Raw genomic sequence first — 18,679 nt, 5'->3', positions numbered from 1 at the left:
GTGAAATGAGAACTACAGTTGTTTACAAGTAATGTCATTCAATCAGAAACTGAATAAATAATTCAACAGAGGTATTCTAAACCCTGCTGTAGTCAAATGAGTAAGCTATATTCTGTATAAAAGAGGCATTCCAAAAGATAACTAACTTCTTTATTTTTTTTAGTTTTTTACATCAAATTTATTTTCTTATACACTAAGTGATATCCTTTCTTACAATTTTAGCTTTTTAATAAAATAGCTTTAAATATTCATTAATTTATGTGTAGTGGAAAAGTAAGGAGTTACACAGAGATTTTCATGCAGTACATTCCACTGAAAAGAAGAAACAATAGAAAACTATCTTTTGGAGCTCAGCTTTGCCTGAGCTGACGACACAGCCATTCTAGCAATTCTGGATAGAACACTGAGTCTGACAGCTTCAATAAGTGGTCTCCAAAGCAGAGGACATAAGAGCTCAACTGGCATGGAAAAGAAAATATAGAGACCTATTTATATATTTTTTATTCAAAAAATAAATTAATTAAGCTACTACTATTTAAGACCTGACATTAATGTCTTCTCTCATTTATACCAAAAGAATACTGAGGATGTCAAGACAAAGATGTTAACAATTACTTGGTTTTTTGAATTGCCTCCAAGTATCAATTTATTACCATATATACTTGACCATTTATGTAAATGTATAGAGTATATTCTTTTATATTGTAAACATTTACAATTCCTCATGAGATAATATATGACCTGGAAAGTCTTTTCCCACAGAAATTTTCTGCTTCTCTCAAAGCAAACGACTTGCATTTGAACCCAAAGGTTAGTTATAGATTGTTCTTGACAAAAAAAAGGCAAATGTTCCAAATATGCTGGCCTGCTCTATGATGACAAGTGGTTGCAAACAATGTTTATGTAGCACGTATTAATATATATGTGTGTACATATGTATGTATGTATGTATGTATGTATGTATGTATATACACAAGTTGCTCCTTCAGAGTAAAAGTGACATTTTAATAATCCATGAGAAAGTTCATTTTGAATGTGGGTATTTGGAAAGTCAAGTGCCTTTGTTGCCAAAGTCTAAAAATATTCACATATCCACACAGTTTAAGCTTGGAATTAAAATTCCCTAATCTCTTTGAAAATATCCTTGTGAAATGCTGAGTAGATTTTTAACCTATCCCTTTAAAATATTGAAATGCCCAGCTTTCCAATTTGTTTGCAGGGACCAATTGACATCAGTAAGATGAAAAGTTGCCAGCTCTATTTCAGAAAAAAAACCTTTACAAAAATGGTAGTTGGAACTGAATATTGAATATTATAAGATAGCAAACACATCAACAATTTACTTCTTCAATTTGGACTGACATACTTGTGAGGAATATTTTCAACCACTTAGACTGTAAAACTAAGTAGAAAAATAACTAAACTGAGAGACCTATGAAATACTGCATTACTATCAAAATTTTTAAATGATTAAGCATAATCAATTATAACACTAAAATTTTTCAACACTTATAAATCAGTCTTTATACCTTTATATTGTAAACATTTACAATTCTTCATGAGATGATGTATGACCTGGAAAGTCTTTTCTCACAGAGATTTTCTGCTTCTCTCAAAGCAAACGACTTGCATTTGGACCCAAAGGTAGTTAGTTATGGATTGTTATTGACCAAAAATAGGCATATATATATATATATATATATATATATATATATACACACATATATATGTGTGTGCTTTAAATATAATTCACATTAAAAATTATTACATCTTTCAACTAGATTAAGTTTTCTCACTTTCAATACAGAGAACATATCAGCTTTACAAAACATATTGTATAGATTAAAAATACACATAGACTATTGCTGGATGCCTTCAAGCATTTTTAATACTGTTTTGTTTTTAAAGATTTATTTATTTGTGCATACAGAACTGGGGTACAGGCCAGAGGCTCAGGGGTGGCGAAAGGCTTCACCAGAGACAGAGTGGGGAGCAGAACAGGCAGATCAACGAAGTACACTGCTGAGGGGAGCAGCGGGCGGGTCAGGAGAGGTCTGCCACGCCATGTGGTCACCTCCGGGGCAGGCGGGAATCGAACTCATGCGGAAGTGGCTTTAGCTTCTTAATGCTGTGCTTTAACCCGTTAGGCCACCAGGGAGGGCCCACCTTCAAGCATTTTTATTAAATAAATATAACCAAGAAATTTCAAGGCCACTCTCCTAATCTTTTGCAGTTCAAATAGTAATAAAAAAATTCTTGTAACAGAAATTGCAAAAGGAAAAATTTTAAACAAAAATGAATATTAATTCATTTTAGTGTTTTAAGAAACTATCCTGGGAGAGAAATGTTGTCAAGGCAAACAATGATAAGAAAATAGGTAAAGAATTACTTAAGTTAATAGATGATCAAACCCATGAAAACATGACCACATCCATGTTGCCATGATCTGATCAGTTAGGAAAACAGCCAGAATAATCCTACAATCCATCTAGGATGTCAACTAATATTACGTCTTTCAATACCCTTCAAAAGTCATTTAGTGGCCTTCTAGATGCTGCAACTACTCAAGTTCATTGAGAAATTATTCTCACAAACCATTTTATGACTTCCTAAAATTTCCCTGGGGCTTTTTTCTTGGTCACATACCACTTTACTGTTTCCAACATACTCACTGATCTCATTTAAGATATCTTGAACAATGAGAAGTAAACATACCAGAAAAATTATAAAGGTGGAATTTTAAGTTTGAAGCTTGTAACTTCCTCTAATATTTACATCAACAATAAAAGAGAATCTGCAATAAACACAGTAAGTGCCTCTGCTTCTAAAGACACAAATATTCACAAAGACAAGACTCTACACTCTACATATATGAAGTATGTACAAAATAAGTTAGTTATGGAGATCGCTGGGGTTTGTAACAGAAAATTTATAACAAGGAACAGTGGGGAACCAGTGAAGATGACAATACCCTGAATACAAATTTTTCTTTCTGTTTTCTCAGGCAGTAAAAACTTCAAGAGAAACCACTCTTAGTCTCTAAATTACATCTGTATATGGAGGAAAATAAAAGTCAGTAATTGTAAGTCACTGCCTTAAGGATGTGATATTGCTAAAACTGTCTAGAGCACCACTGCAGAATCTCAGTGAAACCTAACATAGGTTCCAAGCCAGTTCTGATTCACACTACCCACCAATGACTTCACAGGCCCCGCCAGGACAGAAAGCCTCATACTACCAAGCTATACCAACTCATACACCTTGGCAAGGAAAGGAGGTGGAGGAGTCCAGAATCTAAGTCAGAATATGCATATTGTTGATTCAGTGTAAGTCACTGTCAGTGAGCCTCTTTCTATATTTTAAAATGAAATTCATTGAACTGTAGAGATTGTCTTGCAGGACATATTTTTTTACAGTACACAAATAGATACAGTGCTCCCACATGTAATTCCCAAGTTACACATTTAAATCTTTCTTAACTAGATTAGAGAATTATGTTTTAACTTGAAATAATTTACTTATTTGAATGTTTTAAAAATACATCAACAACCCAGAAAATTAATAACCCTGATAAAATGAAAATAAATCAATCAATCTTCTGAAAGGGAAAGAGATTTTTCCCACATGAGCATCTAGTCAAATAAACAGAGATATTATTAAAGAAAGAAGAAAAACTACACTGAGATTATTGGAAGCCAGAGCTAACTCCAACAAACTGAACAGTAAGAATCTTCTTGTTTCCAGACAGACTGCTTATGGAACTGTCCAAGGCACAAATGAAACAAGTCCATATAGAAATGAGCACATTCAGCTCAGTACCCATAATATGACAACAATGCAGAAAAAAATTCTACTCCGGTGAGAGATTAAGCTAAATTCTAACTGCCACTGGCCTGAAGATAATGATTAGGCTAGAGATACACTGGACCAGTGATTGAAATTGCATCTTTAGAAATGCCAGAGTCATCCAAAGGAAAGCAGAGATTCAGACATGCTCAAATCCATAAGGATATAAGGAAAGAAAGCAAAAAGAGGGTCTTAACTTTTATGAGTTGACAAAACAAAAGAATTTCACTTACATAACTGAGTTCCTATTGGTGGGGATTAAAGGTGAAGTCCACAGAGCTACGGGAAGGGTATGGAGTGGTGTGGGATACTGAGGAAGTGAGGGGGAGGGATTACGTGGAGATACAGGATGAATTTAGAGAGCGATGGGGGCTACCGAGATGAAGTTGAGAGAGTTAGGAGATAATGGCGTAGAAAGGATGGAGAGCAAGTGGAAGTGCATGTAGAAGGTAGGGAGGAAACAGGAAGATTATTTTGGCACTGGTGGGAGTGTGAAAGATAGGGCTGTGTGTGGCACACATGGGAAACAGGCCATGGGCTTATGAATCTGAATGTCTACCTGTGCTTATGTCGGTGTCCTTGTTTGTCTGCATAATGGCACAAGTGCTTACAGCTTAATTTCCTTCTAACTTAAAATTCCTTACTTTAAAAGTGTCCGATTGTATGACACCTTTCACAAAGGGCAAAAATTCAAATTAAAGGTACAGATCACATCTTTATGAGAATATAGCCATTAATTTTTTCTAAAGAAGAATTTATTTATGCATAGGTCTGGGATACAGGCCAGTAACATCCTCTGGTGAGAGGATTCACTGAGACAGAGTGGGGAACACAACAGGTGGATCTACTGAAATACACTGCTAAAGGTGCAACAGGAAAGATCCGCTGTGCCATGTGGGTCAGCTCCCTGGCGAGGGATTGAACCTTGTTGCAGTGGCTGCCGATAGCTTGACAGCATTTGTGTCTTTCACCCCTGTGCAACGAGAGGGATCCTGTATCCCCTATTTTAAATAGAGCTGACTTCCTCACAGATGTATGTACCCAATGTCGGGGTAGCCCTATTATTTATTTTACAGTTGTTTCAAAACATTTTGTTACCTCAGAGGTATAGTAATGGAAATGAAGCCAGGATATCATCACATTTTTCTCTCAAACTACAAAAAACAGTAAGTGACAGCTTTACTTCCATAAGTATGAGCTATATATATCTGTTCCTTACCAACAGCAGTCCTATGAAATAGAAATTGAAAAATGGGGAAACATACACAAACATACAAATTTATTTTCTATTTCTTTTCAGTCTCCTGTATGCAGTTTTCGCCTTACTTTTACAATTTCCCTGCTATACATTCTCTATTGTTTCTTTAGCATATAACTAGAAATACCATCAATGTCTAAATAAATACAATTAAAATAAACAGCATCAATGTAAATATCACCACTGTTTCAAAAGCATCATATTTCATAAAAATGTGTATAATCTTACTGACCTCCTGGGGCTGAATACTCACATTAGGGTTCTTTTAATTTGCATTTTGAATAATAGAGTCACCTTTGACTAAAACAAACTACAGACATAATTTTATTCTTAGCCTTCTTTCAGTACCCCAATGGACAGTCATTCTGTACAACTTTGATTTTCTACTCCTTTTAGTTCTTGTGGCAACATTCAGACATGCATGGGATTTCTCTCCCAGTAAAAGAACTCTTACTCACTTCTCCATATAGACACAATACATTCCCACGTAACACACTTCTGAGCTGATATCAGAGGGCTTTATTTTCATATTCTTACCTCTGAATTGTTAAGGTGACATTTGTGAGTTCCCGAAAACCAGCCATCACTTGAACATTGGTCAATGTCCACTTTCTGAAGATTTATGTCAACTTTCATAACACCCCTTAAAAAGAGAGAAAGATAAAAAGAATAAATTAATCTGAGCCTTTACAAGTTCTAACACTCTGTTAGATACTGAAAATCTGACAAATCAGCATTAAGAATACACTGAAAATTCAAACTGCCCACTTACATTCAACTAAAGTGGACTAAGTGAAGATAATGACAGATAGAACAGAATCAACTGGTATTAGTTTCACATTAAGTGCCAAAGTCAGGCCTCTAACTTGCTCACTGTTTTCATCTCCCCATGTAATGAGTAGCTTAAAGTGTGTGCTCAATAAATATTTGTTAACTGACTGAATTCTAGACAGTATTGTTCTGGACATGGTAGCAAAGCTGACTACAATAATGTCTGATTGCAGTGCCCATTCTATTAAAAATAAACTGAAATTAAATGCATGGACTAGGGTGGTGGCACAGGGGTGATCTGGTGATGGGAAACCCGCGGGGATTACAATCGAGATGGAAAAAAAAATGTGCAAAATGATGTAAAAATAAACTTTGTAATAAAAAAATTATAATATTAAAAATAAATAAATAAATAAATAAACTGAAATTAAGCTTTCATCTCATTGCTTTCTACTCCTACTTTCCACAGTAGGGCCAGGGAGGGAAGGGGAGTAAGAAAACTGTATCAGAAAGTACCTTTTTTCTGACCTCTCATCATAATGACCTTAAATAGCTTTGTAAGTCTCCCAAGTATCCCTTATCCCTTTGCACTTCTATAGAAATGCTGCTGAGCATTTTTTTTAACGGAGAAACAAAACCACTGCATTTCACTTAGCCATGTGAAAAAGTAACTAAGACAGAGTTAACAAACTCTGAGCGAAAAAAAAATTGCAAAGAAAGGTCCGACTTTATAATTCCTATATTCTCCAACTATTTTCCTAAGATCCTCCTCTTCTGTTTTCACTACCAACAGCACCACTACAACAGAAGCAGCAGGAACACTTGTCCTGCACTCAACTGTTTGATGTGGACTTTACTGAAATTAACGATTCTCTGTACTGGGCCTGGAAGTCTGAAGCTGTGTGGTCATGTTCTACCTGAGTTGTTTTACTTAAGCAAAATATAAACATTTCACTAAAATCTACTAAAAGTAAAAACACACTTTGAAGGTCTCACATTCCCAATTCAGACTATCTTTATTATGATATTATTAAACACATACAAGCACATAAAGGTAAGCTCAAATCCCTTATAGTACAGCTCTCAAAAATACAACAAAAAATTTACAAAACTACAAACTAAATGCAACTAAAACTATCACATCAGGAAATTTTAAATTAAAAATATTGACTTAAAAACAAATGATTGTACTTTGCAAAACAAAATAACCTCTCAGAACAGAATATAGTACTGACAACTAGCTTAATGACTCCATTTTACCCCATTATGACTCATTTCTCTCATCTCTTTTCTTCTTTTAAACTCCTGTGGTATCTCCCAACAAAGTGGCTGGATATCATCAGGGCTTCATTTGGTGTGAATAAATCACTGACATTTTTAGGCTGCATCTATCCTTTTGAACTTGTGACTATCCACACCAGTTTGGTATTCTTCCTTGAAAAGATGTCTTAATTAGAATGTATTTGTAAGTAGTAAACGAATGAAAACAATTTCTATTCCACAGCTGACAGTAACAATGAGGTGAAATATCCCCCCACTACCAGCTTAGCATCACCGACAGCTGCAAAGGGAAAACAAACCTGGAAATCAAGTGTGGGCGTGGGCTAATCCGGAATTCCAAGAGGGGACAACTACTCTGGTCTTGTTCCTTTTAAGCTGTGAAGGAAACACAGCTTAAAACGTTAAAGCAGAACCGCTGAGGTTCACCTCCATTCCAGGTTCACATTTGGAAAGCCACAAAATCGCCGCAGACTTTACACTCAGCTCACAAAGCTGTCTGGGCTGTGCACAAAGCCACTAAGGTAATGAGGCCCACATTCACCAGCTGGGAAATTAGAGCTGACTCATCCTCATTAGCCCCTCGGCCTCGCCTCCGAGCCTGGAGACCTTCAAAGCTCTCTCGGAAGGAGCAGTAGACTTCCAGAGGAGGAAGTGGAGGTGTGAGGGAGGGCGTGAGAAGGAAAAATCCCCCGCTCTCCTGGTCTGGAAGAGTAACCTGCAGAACGGGACACAGCGACTAAAAACGCCAGCAGCTAGGCCCCGCCCCCGACCTGGAGGCCTGGGTAGACAGACAAGCCCGGGGACAGCACCTGCTCTTCTCGAGTCCCCTGAGCTTGCACCTCTGGGGCGGAAGTGCTGCTCCCACATCCGGTGCACTGGCGCCATCAGGAAGCTCCTGGGGCCCGGAAGTGGCTGCTGTTTAGTGACTTATGGAGAAAAAGCTAGGGCCAAAAAAGCCTAGTAAATGGCCTCCCAAGAATGGGAAGTAGTGTAAATAATATCCCCCGAATACTAGCAGCTTAGCTGAGTGACAGACCAGCATTTCTCGCTAGTTGTGCCTCAAGACACCTGAAAAACATCAAACCTAAATGAGACGTCTCTGCCCATGAAACCTGCAATTCACTTAAAGTGAAGCCCTTGCTCCCAGAATGATCCTCCATCCTTCTACTTATCGAAGTCAAATACCTGTGTTTTGAAACCTATTGCTCAAGTCAAAAGAATTGTTAAGGGCCCTTCCTGGTAGCCCAACGGGTAAGGATGCAGCACTGCAAGCTGGCTGCAGCCTCAGTGCGAGTTCAATTCCCAGCCTGGGAGGTGACCCACAAGGCGTGGCAGACCTCTCCTGACCCGCCTGCTGCTCCCCTCAACAGTGTACTTTGTCAATCTGCCTGTGCTGCTCCCCACTCAGTCTCTAGTGAATCATCTCACCACTCCTGCTCCTCTGACTTGTACCCCAGTTTGTATGCATAAATAATAAATAAGAAGATAAATAAATAAAAGAATTATTAAGTACCCTAATTGCTTCTGTATCTCGATTTTAATTTTCCATTTCTACATTGCCAAAAAAAAAAAAAAAAAACTAAGAATAGTTTACTAATTGAGGCCTGTTTGCATTGCTCCAGGTAAAAAAAACCTGGCTTATAGGTATTAAAGTTTACATGGTGTAGGATCCTTCCTTGGGAAACATACAAAGTCAGGAATATACATGTATGTCTCAATCTGACCTTTCGTTTGGCTCTACTGCTGGATGAGTAAGTAGTAAGGGTTTTACTAGATGTTAGAAATAAGCTGTACACAGAAGTATCTACAAACTACTTAAATATACATTACTAAATTAAGACTAAACAATACTGAATTTCCCTTTAGCTAATTTCCAAAAATGACCACTGCCTGGGGAAAGTGTAATGGAAGCAAGTTATAATAGAAAAGGATAATTACAGTTAAAATATGTTTCTTTTGCTAATTTTACCAAAAAAATAGTTAACCACAAAAGTGATTGCTGATGTCCATGCCAGGACTTTAAAAGTTCTATGCAGGGAAGAGGCCCTAGAATTAAACGTCATACACTGCTGTCTGTGGTCTTTGAAACATATAAGTATGATCCTGATAATTCCTTGCTCGAAATCTATATTCCCTGCTCCCTAATTTCAATACCTCCAACCAGTCTCCTGCAAACATTCTTTGTCCCAGACAATTCAAAATTTAAGTCCTTTCTATCTCACAAAACCATTTGTTTATGGATGCCTTTATGAAAAGCCCCTTTGCCTAAGTTGTGCTTTATCCATTATAACCTCCACCTGACTCTTTTCAAAATCCTTCCAAGCTCCAAGTCTGATTTACAATCACTTCCCTATTCCTTGAGGAACACACCAAGACTTGTGCTCATTCTGAACCTGTTTCAGATAGCTAACCCTGACTAAGATAATACACAATGAAGTCCTACTCCACTATTAAAAAGAGATAAAATCTTGGTATTTGTGACAAGGAGTAGGGTCGGAAAACAAATTGGGGAGGACACTTCTCATGAGGACATTCACAGATGCTAAGACTTCATCTTTTTTTTTAATAGTGGAGCAGTATTTCATTGTTATATATCTACCACATAAAAGAAGTCATTTAAAATAGCAACAGAACCTATAAATTTTCTAGTAAGTTAACTTAGTCAAAAATACACAAAACCTGTATGGAGAAATTGTGAAACTAACGAAGGGCAAAATATATGATATGAATAAGTGAAGAGTTATGTTCTGAAAGGAAATAACTTAGATGTTAATTCTCATCAAATGTAGAATAAATTAAAATTTTATATGGATTTTTATGCAGCTTGAAGTTTACCTAAATGTAGTCTCAAGTCAACTGTGAAAAAGGAAAATAAGTAGGCCTTGTCCAAATAAATAGTGACACATCCTAACCAATCATGGCAATAAACCTTTAAGTGTTGACAGGAAAACAGAAATAAGCAATGGAACATTGTAGAGGCTGAGAGACACAGATATGCATAAAAGGCATTTACATGTGTGATAAAGAATGATAGTGTTGGCAACCTCACTTAGTAAATGGATAAAAATAGCAAGTGCATCCCTACTTCATATGTAGAAACGTGGATTCCAGATGTTATAGAACCTACTGTGAAAGACAGAACTTTTAAGTTAGAATAGTCTTATGATGTGGTATTGAAAACTTCTTAAATTAAACCCAAAAATATAAACCATAAGGCAAAATTTTGATTAAATAACATCAGAAATATTTCAAAATTTCGTCCAAGAGAAAACATTGGATAATGTTAACTTAAAAATGACAGCTTGGGTGATACTGCAATGTCTAAAATTGTCAAGGAATTAATGTATATACTAGAATATATCAGGATATCCTGCAACTGAAGAAAAAAATGTATAAATCATAATAGGAAATGGGCAAAAAATATAAATAAGCAATATGCGGAAAAGTAAACCCAAAATGCCCACATACACATGAAAAGACACTCATTTGATTAGTATCAAAGAAATCAAAGAAATGCAAATAAAAACGATGGTGAGATATCACTTTACACTCATTAAATCAGCAAAAAAAAAAAAATTAGAAAGCTGTATAGTGCCATGAAATAAATAAAAAATGTTCCACTGAAATTTAAAATAAGGAACTTTGATTAGATGCCAAAATGTAAATTGAATGTAGGATTTGCACGTATGCTTTTAAGTACTTATTGGGTGTTCAATTTGTCAGATATCATGCTAATATTCTTTAAACATCCTTACTGAAATTATATGCTATGGATATTATTTTTCCTAATTTATATTACAGTTACTTATGGTCAATATTATTTTCCCTAAATAATAGTTATGAAATTTGGGGCACAAAGAAGTGAAATAGTTAGCTAGAAACATATATTTAATAAATAAAATAGCAGAATATGATATTTATGTCTTATGAATAAAAAGGCCAGTCTGAATACCTGAGTTCAAGTTTTCATTTAAGCTGGTCAATTGAACATATATTTTTCTGCCTCATACACATCTTTATATATTTAATGGCAGTAAATACAAAATGAAATGTGAACCAGATGACCAGAGATCCCACCCAATTCCTGTAATCATACTGATGCTAATCCAGTGGTAGCAGATAAGCCTGAGACATGCTCAGGAAAAGACTGGAGCAAAAATGGAAACTATTCTAGTAGTTTCCAGAAAGATTTGAAGTTCAAAGTCAATAGACATTCAGAGTGGAAATGGAAAATGAGACATCCAGGGGCTGGATTGAAGGGCTTCCTTCTAAAAGGTTACATCAGTTGGCACATCTTCCCCCATGTATACAATGACAGTACTTATTTCCAAGCTAAAAACCAAGAGCTATTCTGTAAGGAACTGAAAGAAATGCCTAGAAAGAGCTAAAATTCCTAGAAGTGTTATTAGTCTTCCCAGAGTAAATATCTAGGATAGACCAGAGACTGCCAATTCCCTTCTCTGGTTTCCTAGTATGAATGAAACTGAGTCAATGGAGGAGGCCACTCAGAATGAACAAGAAAAGACTCATTATGAACAAGAAAGATAACTGAACCTAGAACAAACAAACAAATTCAGAGAACATAAGAGAATTTAAGTGATATTTTCATCACTATTCTCAAAGAAACTTAAGGAACACAAAATTAATTTTAAAAAAAAGAATCCTTAGAAAGAAAGATTTCAAGGAAATTAAAAGACATTGCCAAATGAAGACTAATTTTCTTAAAAGGAATAAAAAAATAAGAAAATTTCCTACAAGGTAAAATAAAAAGAAAATTAACTGGAAAAGAGAAGAAAATTAAGAAATATAGAGATTAGCCCCAAAAAATTAAATATCTATTAAATTCTAAAATGGATAGAGAAAATAATTTTAAGTTAATCATAAAAGAAATTTTCCTAGTGGAAAAGTCTAAAAGGGACAACTACATGATGACATTGATTAATTAAGCGACAGCCAGCTATTTAGAACTCTAAGGAAAAAGAACTTTAAAAGTTTCCATTAAGGGAAAAGACTATCTACAAAGGTATAATAAACCAGATTAACATCAACAATGAATACTTGAAAAATATAAGAATGTGTTTAAGATTCTGTGGAAAATATGACTTTGAACCTAAAATTCCATCTTATAACAACCATTCATATATTTTCAGACATAGGAAGAGTTAAAAATATTTCAGTCTACAGATCCTTTCTAATAAGTATTTGAAACAGTGTTCCAAGGGGTTAAAAATTAAAAAAAAAAAAAGTATTCTAGAAATAGATCTGGGTCTAAAATACAATTGAACCCAAAAGTTCATTAACCTGAAATTTCCATGATGGTTTTTCTACAGAAAATCTAAAGCAACCTATACAACTCTCAGGAGAATGTCCTCTACAAAAAGTTTTCTTTTCTTCAATAAACAGAATTAGTTAAGAAATTTGATGACCTTAGAAATAAATAAAACATGGTTCCTTTTCATATCTTTGACATGCAGAAGAAATGCGACTGGCAAGTGTAGAAAATGTGAAATATTTAGATGCACAAATACACAAATAAGGGCATTAAGGGTAGTGTGGTTTTCAGCAACTAATATAAAACTTAAAAAAAGATATTTTGTTGGAGCTTGTGCAATATATTGAAAATTATATAGATCTAATTAATCTAATTTTAATTTTCAGAGCCAATTAAAAGACAAAGCAATTTTTCAAATTGCATAATCTATTTTACTTTATAGTTTACTATTACCATCTTTAGTTTTCTGAAAACATTGGGATAACCCACAGGAGTAGAAAATGAAAAATAAATGTAAAGGAGATATTAGTTTAAATTTATAAATGCAAAAATAAAAGTAGTCGTTAGAAAAGTTAAGAATATAATTAAATAATGGAGAAAGTAAAAAAAGAAAAAAATGAAATATAAAGAAGCTAAAAATACCCATTTGCCCTAATAGCGATTTTATCTCCGAAAGCCCCATCCCAATTTTCCATTGAATTCTCTCCACTAGCTTACATTTCTGCCTCCTCCAGATCCATGACCAAGTGTTCCTTGCAGTCTCTCTTCTGCTTCTTCCAACCTCACGTCTATGACTTGTACCTCTTACTGGCAACTTTTTAGGCAGCACACAACTGTATCTTCTCACTCCTTACTATTGAAAGCTAAGAAAGCTCATTCTGTTTCAATGTCTTTGCTCTTGCTGGTCCCTACTGGAACATGAGACCTCAGTGTGTCCCATGGACTCTGCCCAGTCTTTACTTCTTAACTCAGAGTAACCTCTTCAATGAGGACTTTTTTTCTCACCGTATTTATTACCACCTTTCAGCCATTAATCATTTTGTTCTGTTTATGTTTTTATGGCACTGATTTCTATCAAGAAGTATTTGAGACTGTTAACTCTTTACAGCAATGATAGACTGACAACCTTTGCTGGTGAGGAAATTTAGTCACAGAGATTATCAAATAACTTGCCAGCGATACACAGTAAGCAGAAGTGGAAACTCATGAATTTAAATCTAGATTTGAATTCCCAAATTCCCTCCTCCACAGAAAATATTCCATACTGTTTCCCTTAAAATATACATAGTATTTTAGGCCCTCCCTGGTGGTGCAGCGGGTTAAAACACAGCACTGAGAAGCTAAAGCCACTTCCGCATGAGTTCGATCCCTGCCAGCGGGGAGGTGACCACATGGCGTGGCAGACCTCTCCTGACCCGCCCGCTGCTCCCCTCAGCAGTGTACTTCGTCCATCTGCCTGTTCTGCTCCCCACTCTGTCTCTGGTGAAGCCTCTCGCCGCCCCTCAGCCTCTGGCCTGCACCCCAGTTCTGTATGCACAAATAAATAAACCTTTAAAAAAAAAAAATATATATATATATATATGCATAGCATTTTAAAGAGTCAGATATGGAAAGTAGAAAATGTGGCCCTTGTGTGTGACGGACATGTGGAGCTGCTTAGGGAAATTGGATGTTTCCATGAAAGACAAATAATTAGAATAAGGGGCAAATGCTTTCATGTTCACCCCTATCTTAAAGGTGAGAAAACAAAGAAGAACCCCAAATAAAGGCAGTAACCGCACACAGCTCAGTGGTGGACCATCCCAAGCCTCAGTACCTGATCTCCCTGCCTTCATACAGAGCAGGCTCATCATTTCACCCCACTGACAACATCATTCGGTGCTGCGATTCTTCAGATTTCTATAATAGCCTAAGACAGATGATCTTTTTGAATGACTAAAGCTAAAGTTGCTAAGCATTTACAATTTTTATCTTTAAGATATTATAAAATGAATTATATGTGCTTCAATATTACCAAATACTGCTTACTTTCCCCAACTTTGTGTTTGAGGACCAGCTGCTACTGAGTCGCAAAGACTTTGTTTTTAATAGACTTGTGAACCTTTCCCAGATTATCCCCATGGTGCCTAAGGACAGTCTGGCAACTGACTATCAGGCTTTCTCAGATGCTCCTAATGGCCAGCCAGGTGTGGGGTCAGTGAGTAATGAACACAAATTAACCTTTACTTGATGACACAGAATATGTCACGATGACATAGGATTTCTGTCCATTATTAAACTGTAAGTTCACTGTGGCCATACTTAGTACAAATGATTGTCACCACTTCAATTTTCTAAGCCACCACAGCAGAAATAAATTGGATCACATGATGTCTAAAATGGTATTTACCTTTAAAATTCTAATTCATCTAAAAGGAGCTTCCCCTGGATATATACTTAGAACACTGCTTCTTTAAAGAATGCCAACTGTTATTATTTGTCTCTTTCTCATGAAAGTAGAAAGATATACTGCTAAATAACTTTCAGCGGACTGTATTACTTATTTATTAAGTCAATACCTGAAACAGCGTTTGCAAACATTTGCCTTATCCAAAAAAAATCACATCCATCTTTCATGAGCTTTGAATTCATCTCCTAGCATTCACAACGTTGCCTCTCATTTCTCCATAATTGACACAATCTGAATGATTCTAGTCCTCTTACCCTGCAACTCACATATGTTCCATGTTAATGGCTAGTGTGAAAAGTAGCTTTCTGGGGCTGTCCCTGGTAGTGCAAGAGGCTAAAGCAGAGCACTGTGAATCTATCCGCAGCCACTGCAGCATGAATCCGATCCTCAGTTGTCCAGGGAGCTGACCCATGTGTCAGACCCTCCTGTCTCACCGGGTGATACCCTCAGCAGTGTATTTCAATTTGCCTGCTTTGTTCCCCACTCTGTCTCTGGTGAATTTGCTCACCCCCCACACCTCTGGCCTGTACCCCAGTTCTTGTATGCACAAATAAATAAATCTTTAAAAAAAAAAAAGTAGCAATCTGCATCAGCTTGTGCTAATGTCACTTTCATTCTCATCCATCAATGCGATCATTATTTTTTATTGTTATTTTTTAGACACTCTAATCTAGAGATTAGTAATTAAATTTCCCTTTAAGCAAATGTTTATTAAAACCTTTAATGGGACCTTCCCTGGTGGTACAGCGGGTTAAAGCACAGCACTAAGAAGCTACAGTCACTTCATCATGAGTTGGATCCCTGCCCAGAAGGTGATCCACATGGCGTGGCAGACCTCTTCTCACCAGCCCTGCTACTCCCCTCAGCAGTGTACTTCAGTACATCTGCCTGTTCTGCTCCCCACTCTGTCTCTCTCTGGTCAATCCTCTCACCGCCCCTGCACCTCTGGCCATACCCCAGTTCTGTATGTATAAATAAATACATCTTTAAAAAAAAAAACCTTTAATGACCATATAATTATTTCTCCTAGGAAATTTCATTTATAATAATAAGTAGTTTACATTCGGTACAAATTATAGTTGCATCAATATAGTTAAAATGATAGAGAACTTAAAATGATGTATATTAAATTCATATTAGTTTAATGAATAAGCTCTGCATTAAGCTATTACAAATTCCTGAAACAAAGTTGAAATGCAAGCATGGCCTATCTTCATATAATTAAATCATCAGGAACTGGATTCCTCACTACCTACTAAGGAAGAATAGTTCACTTTAATGGGAACTATAAAAGTACTCAGTGGTACTATGGAAAACTGTTTGGAGGTTCCTCAAACTGCTAAACACGGAGCTTCCCTACAACCCAGCAATCCCACTCCTAGGTATCTACCCAAAAGACACAGAAACACTGATTCAAAAAGATACCTGCACCCCCATGTTTATTGCTGCTTTATTTACAATTGGAAAAACATGGAAGCAGCCCAAATGCCCAAAAGTAGATGACTGGATTAAAAAGATGTGGTATATATATATATATATATATATTCCATTATATATATATATAATGGAATATTACTCAGCAACAAAAAAGAGAAACACATGTCTTTTGCAGCAACTTGGATGGAGCTGGAAAAGATCATGCTTAGTGAGATAAGCCAGAAGAGAAAGAAAAATAACAGATGGTTTCACTCATAGCAGGAGTGTAATGGGCCAGGCGAGGAAATAACAATAATGAACAGCAGCCATATACCAGAGACATTTTGAGGGGATGGAACGGGGAATAGGGGGGCGGGGAGGGAGGGAAGTGCACGGGATTATGGTGATGGCACACGGGTGACTTGGTGATGTAAAAATAAACTGTTATATAAAAAAAAGTACTCAGTGGTAAACAGAGCTTCAGGAAAAAGTTAAACCATGTTCCCCAGCATCAGAGCTAACTAACTGATTTTTTCACTGGCTCATCTCTATTGTTTCTCTGTCCTCTACCCCATCTCCTTCCCACTTCCTTTTCTCTTCTCTCTGTTCCTCCGGAGAGTCATGGACACACAGATACACATACGCATACACATACACACTCTCACACACACATTTTCTTTTCAACATGCATACTTTTAGGGAAACTGTAAATGTAAAATATTTGACCATTAAAGTTATCAAGTCATTAATAGCAGATCCTTAGCAACATACTCAGATGTTCTTTTTGAACCATGACCACCTATAATGTAAATTAGTGCTTCACTGATCCAAAATATTTGTTCTAATCTCACTCATGTCAGAGTCTCTACATGCACTGATCTATATCCCAAGTCAACCAACAAATAACTAGAAATGTGGTCTAACAAACTCATACAAATGCACACATACACATACAGAATCCTTGAGGGGGTTATAGCTCAGGGGTAGAACATTTAGCTGCATATACAGAATCCTTGAAATAAGCACCAGAATTGCATATTAATATATATTCTTCTAATACCAGTGACTTTCAGCAAGAGGAATTTTTTCCCTACAAGAAGATATTTGACAATGTTTGCAGATATGTTACTGTTGCACTAAATAGGAGACCACTACTGAGGCTAGGGGTACTATTCAACTCTTACAATGAACAAGACAGCCCGCAGTAAAGGACTGCCAGACTCCAAATGCCAATAATGGCAGAGCTGAGAAACTGCTTTCTATAGTGATCTGAGGCATCAAATAAGGCAGAAATCAAAGTTTCTATTCCATTTCAAACCACTAACTTGGAAACGAGGAAGAAAAAGAAAGACACTCCATGATTCCATTTAGATCTCACTAACTAAATGTATGACTGTAACATATGAAGTTTTCATTTCCACCTTGGAACTCCTAGGCATTTCATAAAGGATAGACAGATCTATTCCATAAGTGGTCTTTTATTCTTACTGTCCTAGGCATTTTCTCAGATAGCGAGTAAAATGTTTTGCCAGATGGTGTAGGAACGATTTTTAAAATCCCTAACTTAGCTATTCTGAAAAGTTTCTCCCACTCCTGACCCAATATTCTGGGTATTTCACATACATTTACAAGAAAATGTGATTACATGTTTTATTATAACTTGTCTTTTTTAACAAAATTGTTATGAAACAAATATAAAATGTATATATAGCAATAATTTCTGGATTTTGTGGTTCCATATATTCCTATTTTACTGCATCTTGATAAATTTAGGTGACTATACAACTTTAGAGTTGGGAAGAACTTGAAATTTATTTTCCCAGTTCCTAATGTCATAATTCATCAATTATAAGATGTCATTAATCATAACATGCACTATTGTATTGTGTACCACTAAAATAAATTGTGTGGCAGTTGAAAATGCCATACTCTCAGTCATAAGAACATCAAAATATGGAAAAGCTACATCTTAGAATTGATTAAACACATTCTTGTATATTATAATGCCTTTCCCTGTTTCTCAGATAAAAACCATGTGTCATATACTAGAGAAGTCTTCCCTTGATAGTGTACATAAGCATATACATTGAACAAAAATATAAATGGTAAGAAAATGAGGTTAAAAAAATAAACTGGCCCTCCCTGGTGGTGCAACAAGTTAGAATGCAGCACTGCAAGTGAGCCGCAGCTGCTTCAGTGTGAGTTCCATCCCCAGCCCCGGAGCTGACCCACATGGCACAGCAGACCTCTCCTGACCTGCCCGCTCTCCCCTCAGCAGTGTACTTCATCAATGTACCTGTTCTGCTCCCCACTCTGTCCCTGGTGAATCCTCTCACCACCCCTGCACCTCTGGCTGGTACCACAATTCTGTGTGCATAAAAAAATA

At 36.3% G+C, this 18,679-nt stretch overlaps 1 protein-coding gene across 1 annotated transcript in view; it reads right to left on the bottom strand.

The window, feature by feature from the left end:
- GPR158 (G protein-coupled receptor 158) overlaps window positions 1–18,679 on the bottom strand; it is a 192,940-nt gene that overhangs the window by 168,029 nt on the left and 6,232 nt on the right. The window contains exon 2 of the mRNA XM_012731360.1: window positions 5,642–5,747. Within this exon, the coding sequence (XP_012586814.1) occupies window positions 5,642–5,747 (106 nt within the window). The remainder of the gene's footprint in view (window positions 1–5,641; window positions 5,748–18,679) is intronic.

Source organism: Condylura cristata, unplaced genomic scaffold (assembly GCF_000260355.1).
Source record: "Condylura cristata isolate star-nosed mole 26May11 unplaced genomic scaffold, ConCri1.0 scaffold00030, whole genome shotgun sequence".
NCBI lineage: Eukaryota > Metazoa > Chordata > Mammalia > Eulipotyphla > Talpidae > Condylura > Condylura cristata.
Note: the sequence above shows the minus strand (reverse complement) of the source record. Positions and strands in the feature narration are given on the sequence as shown.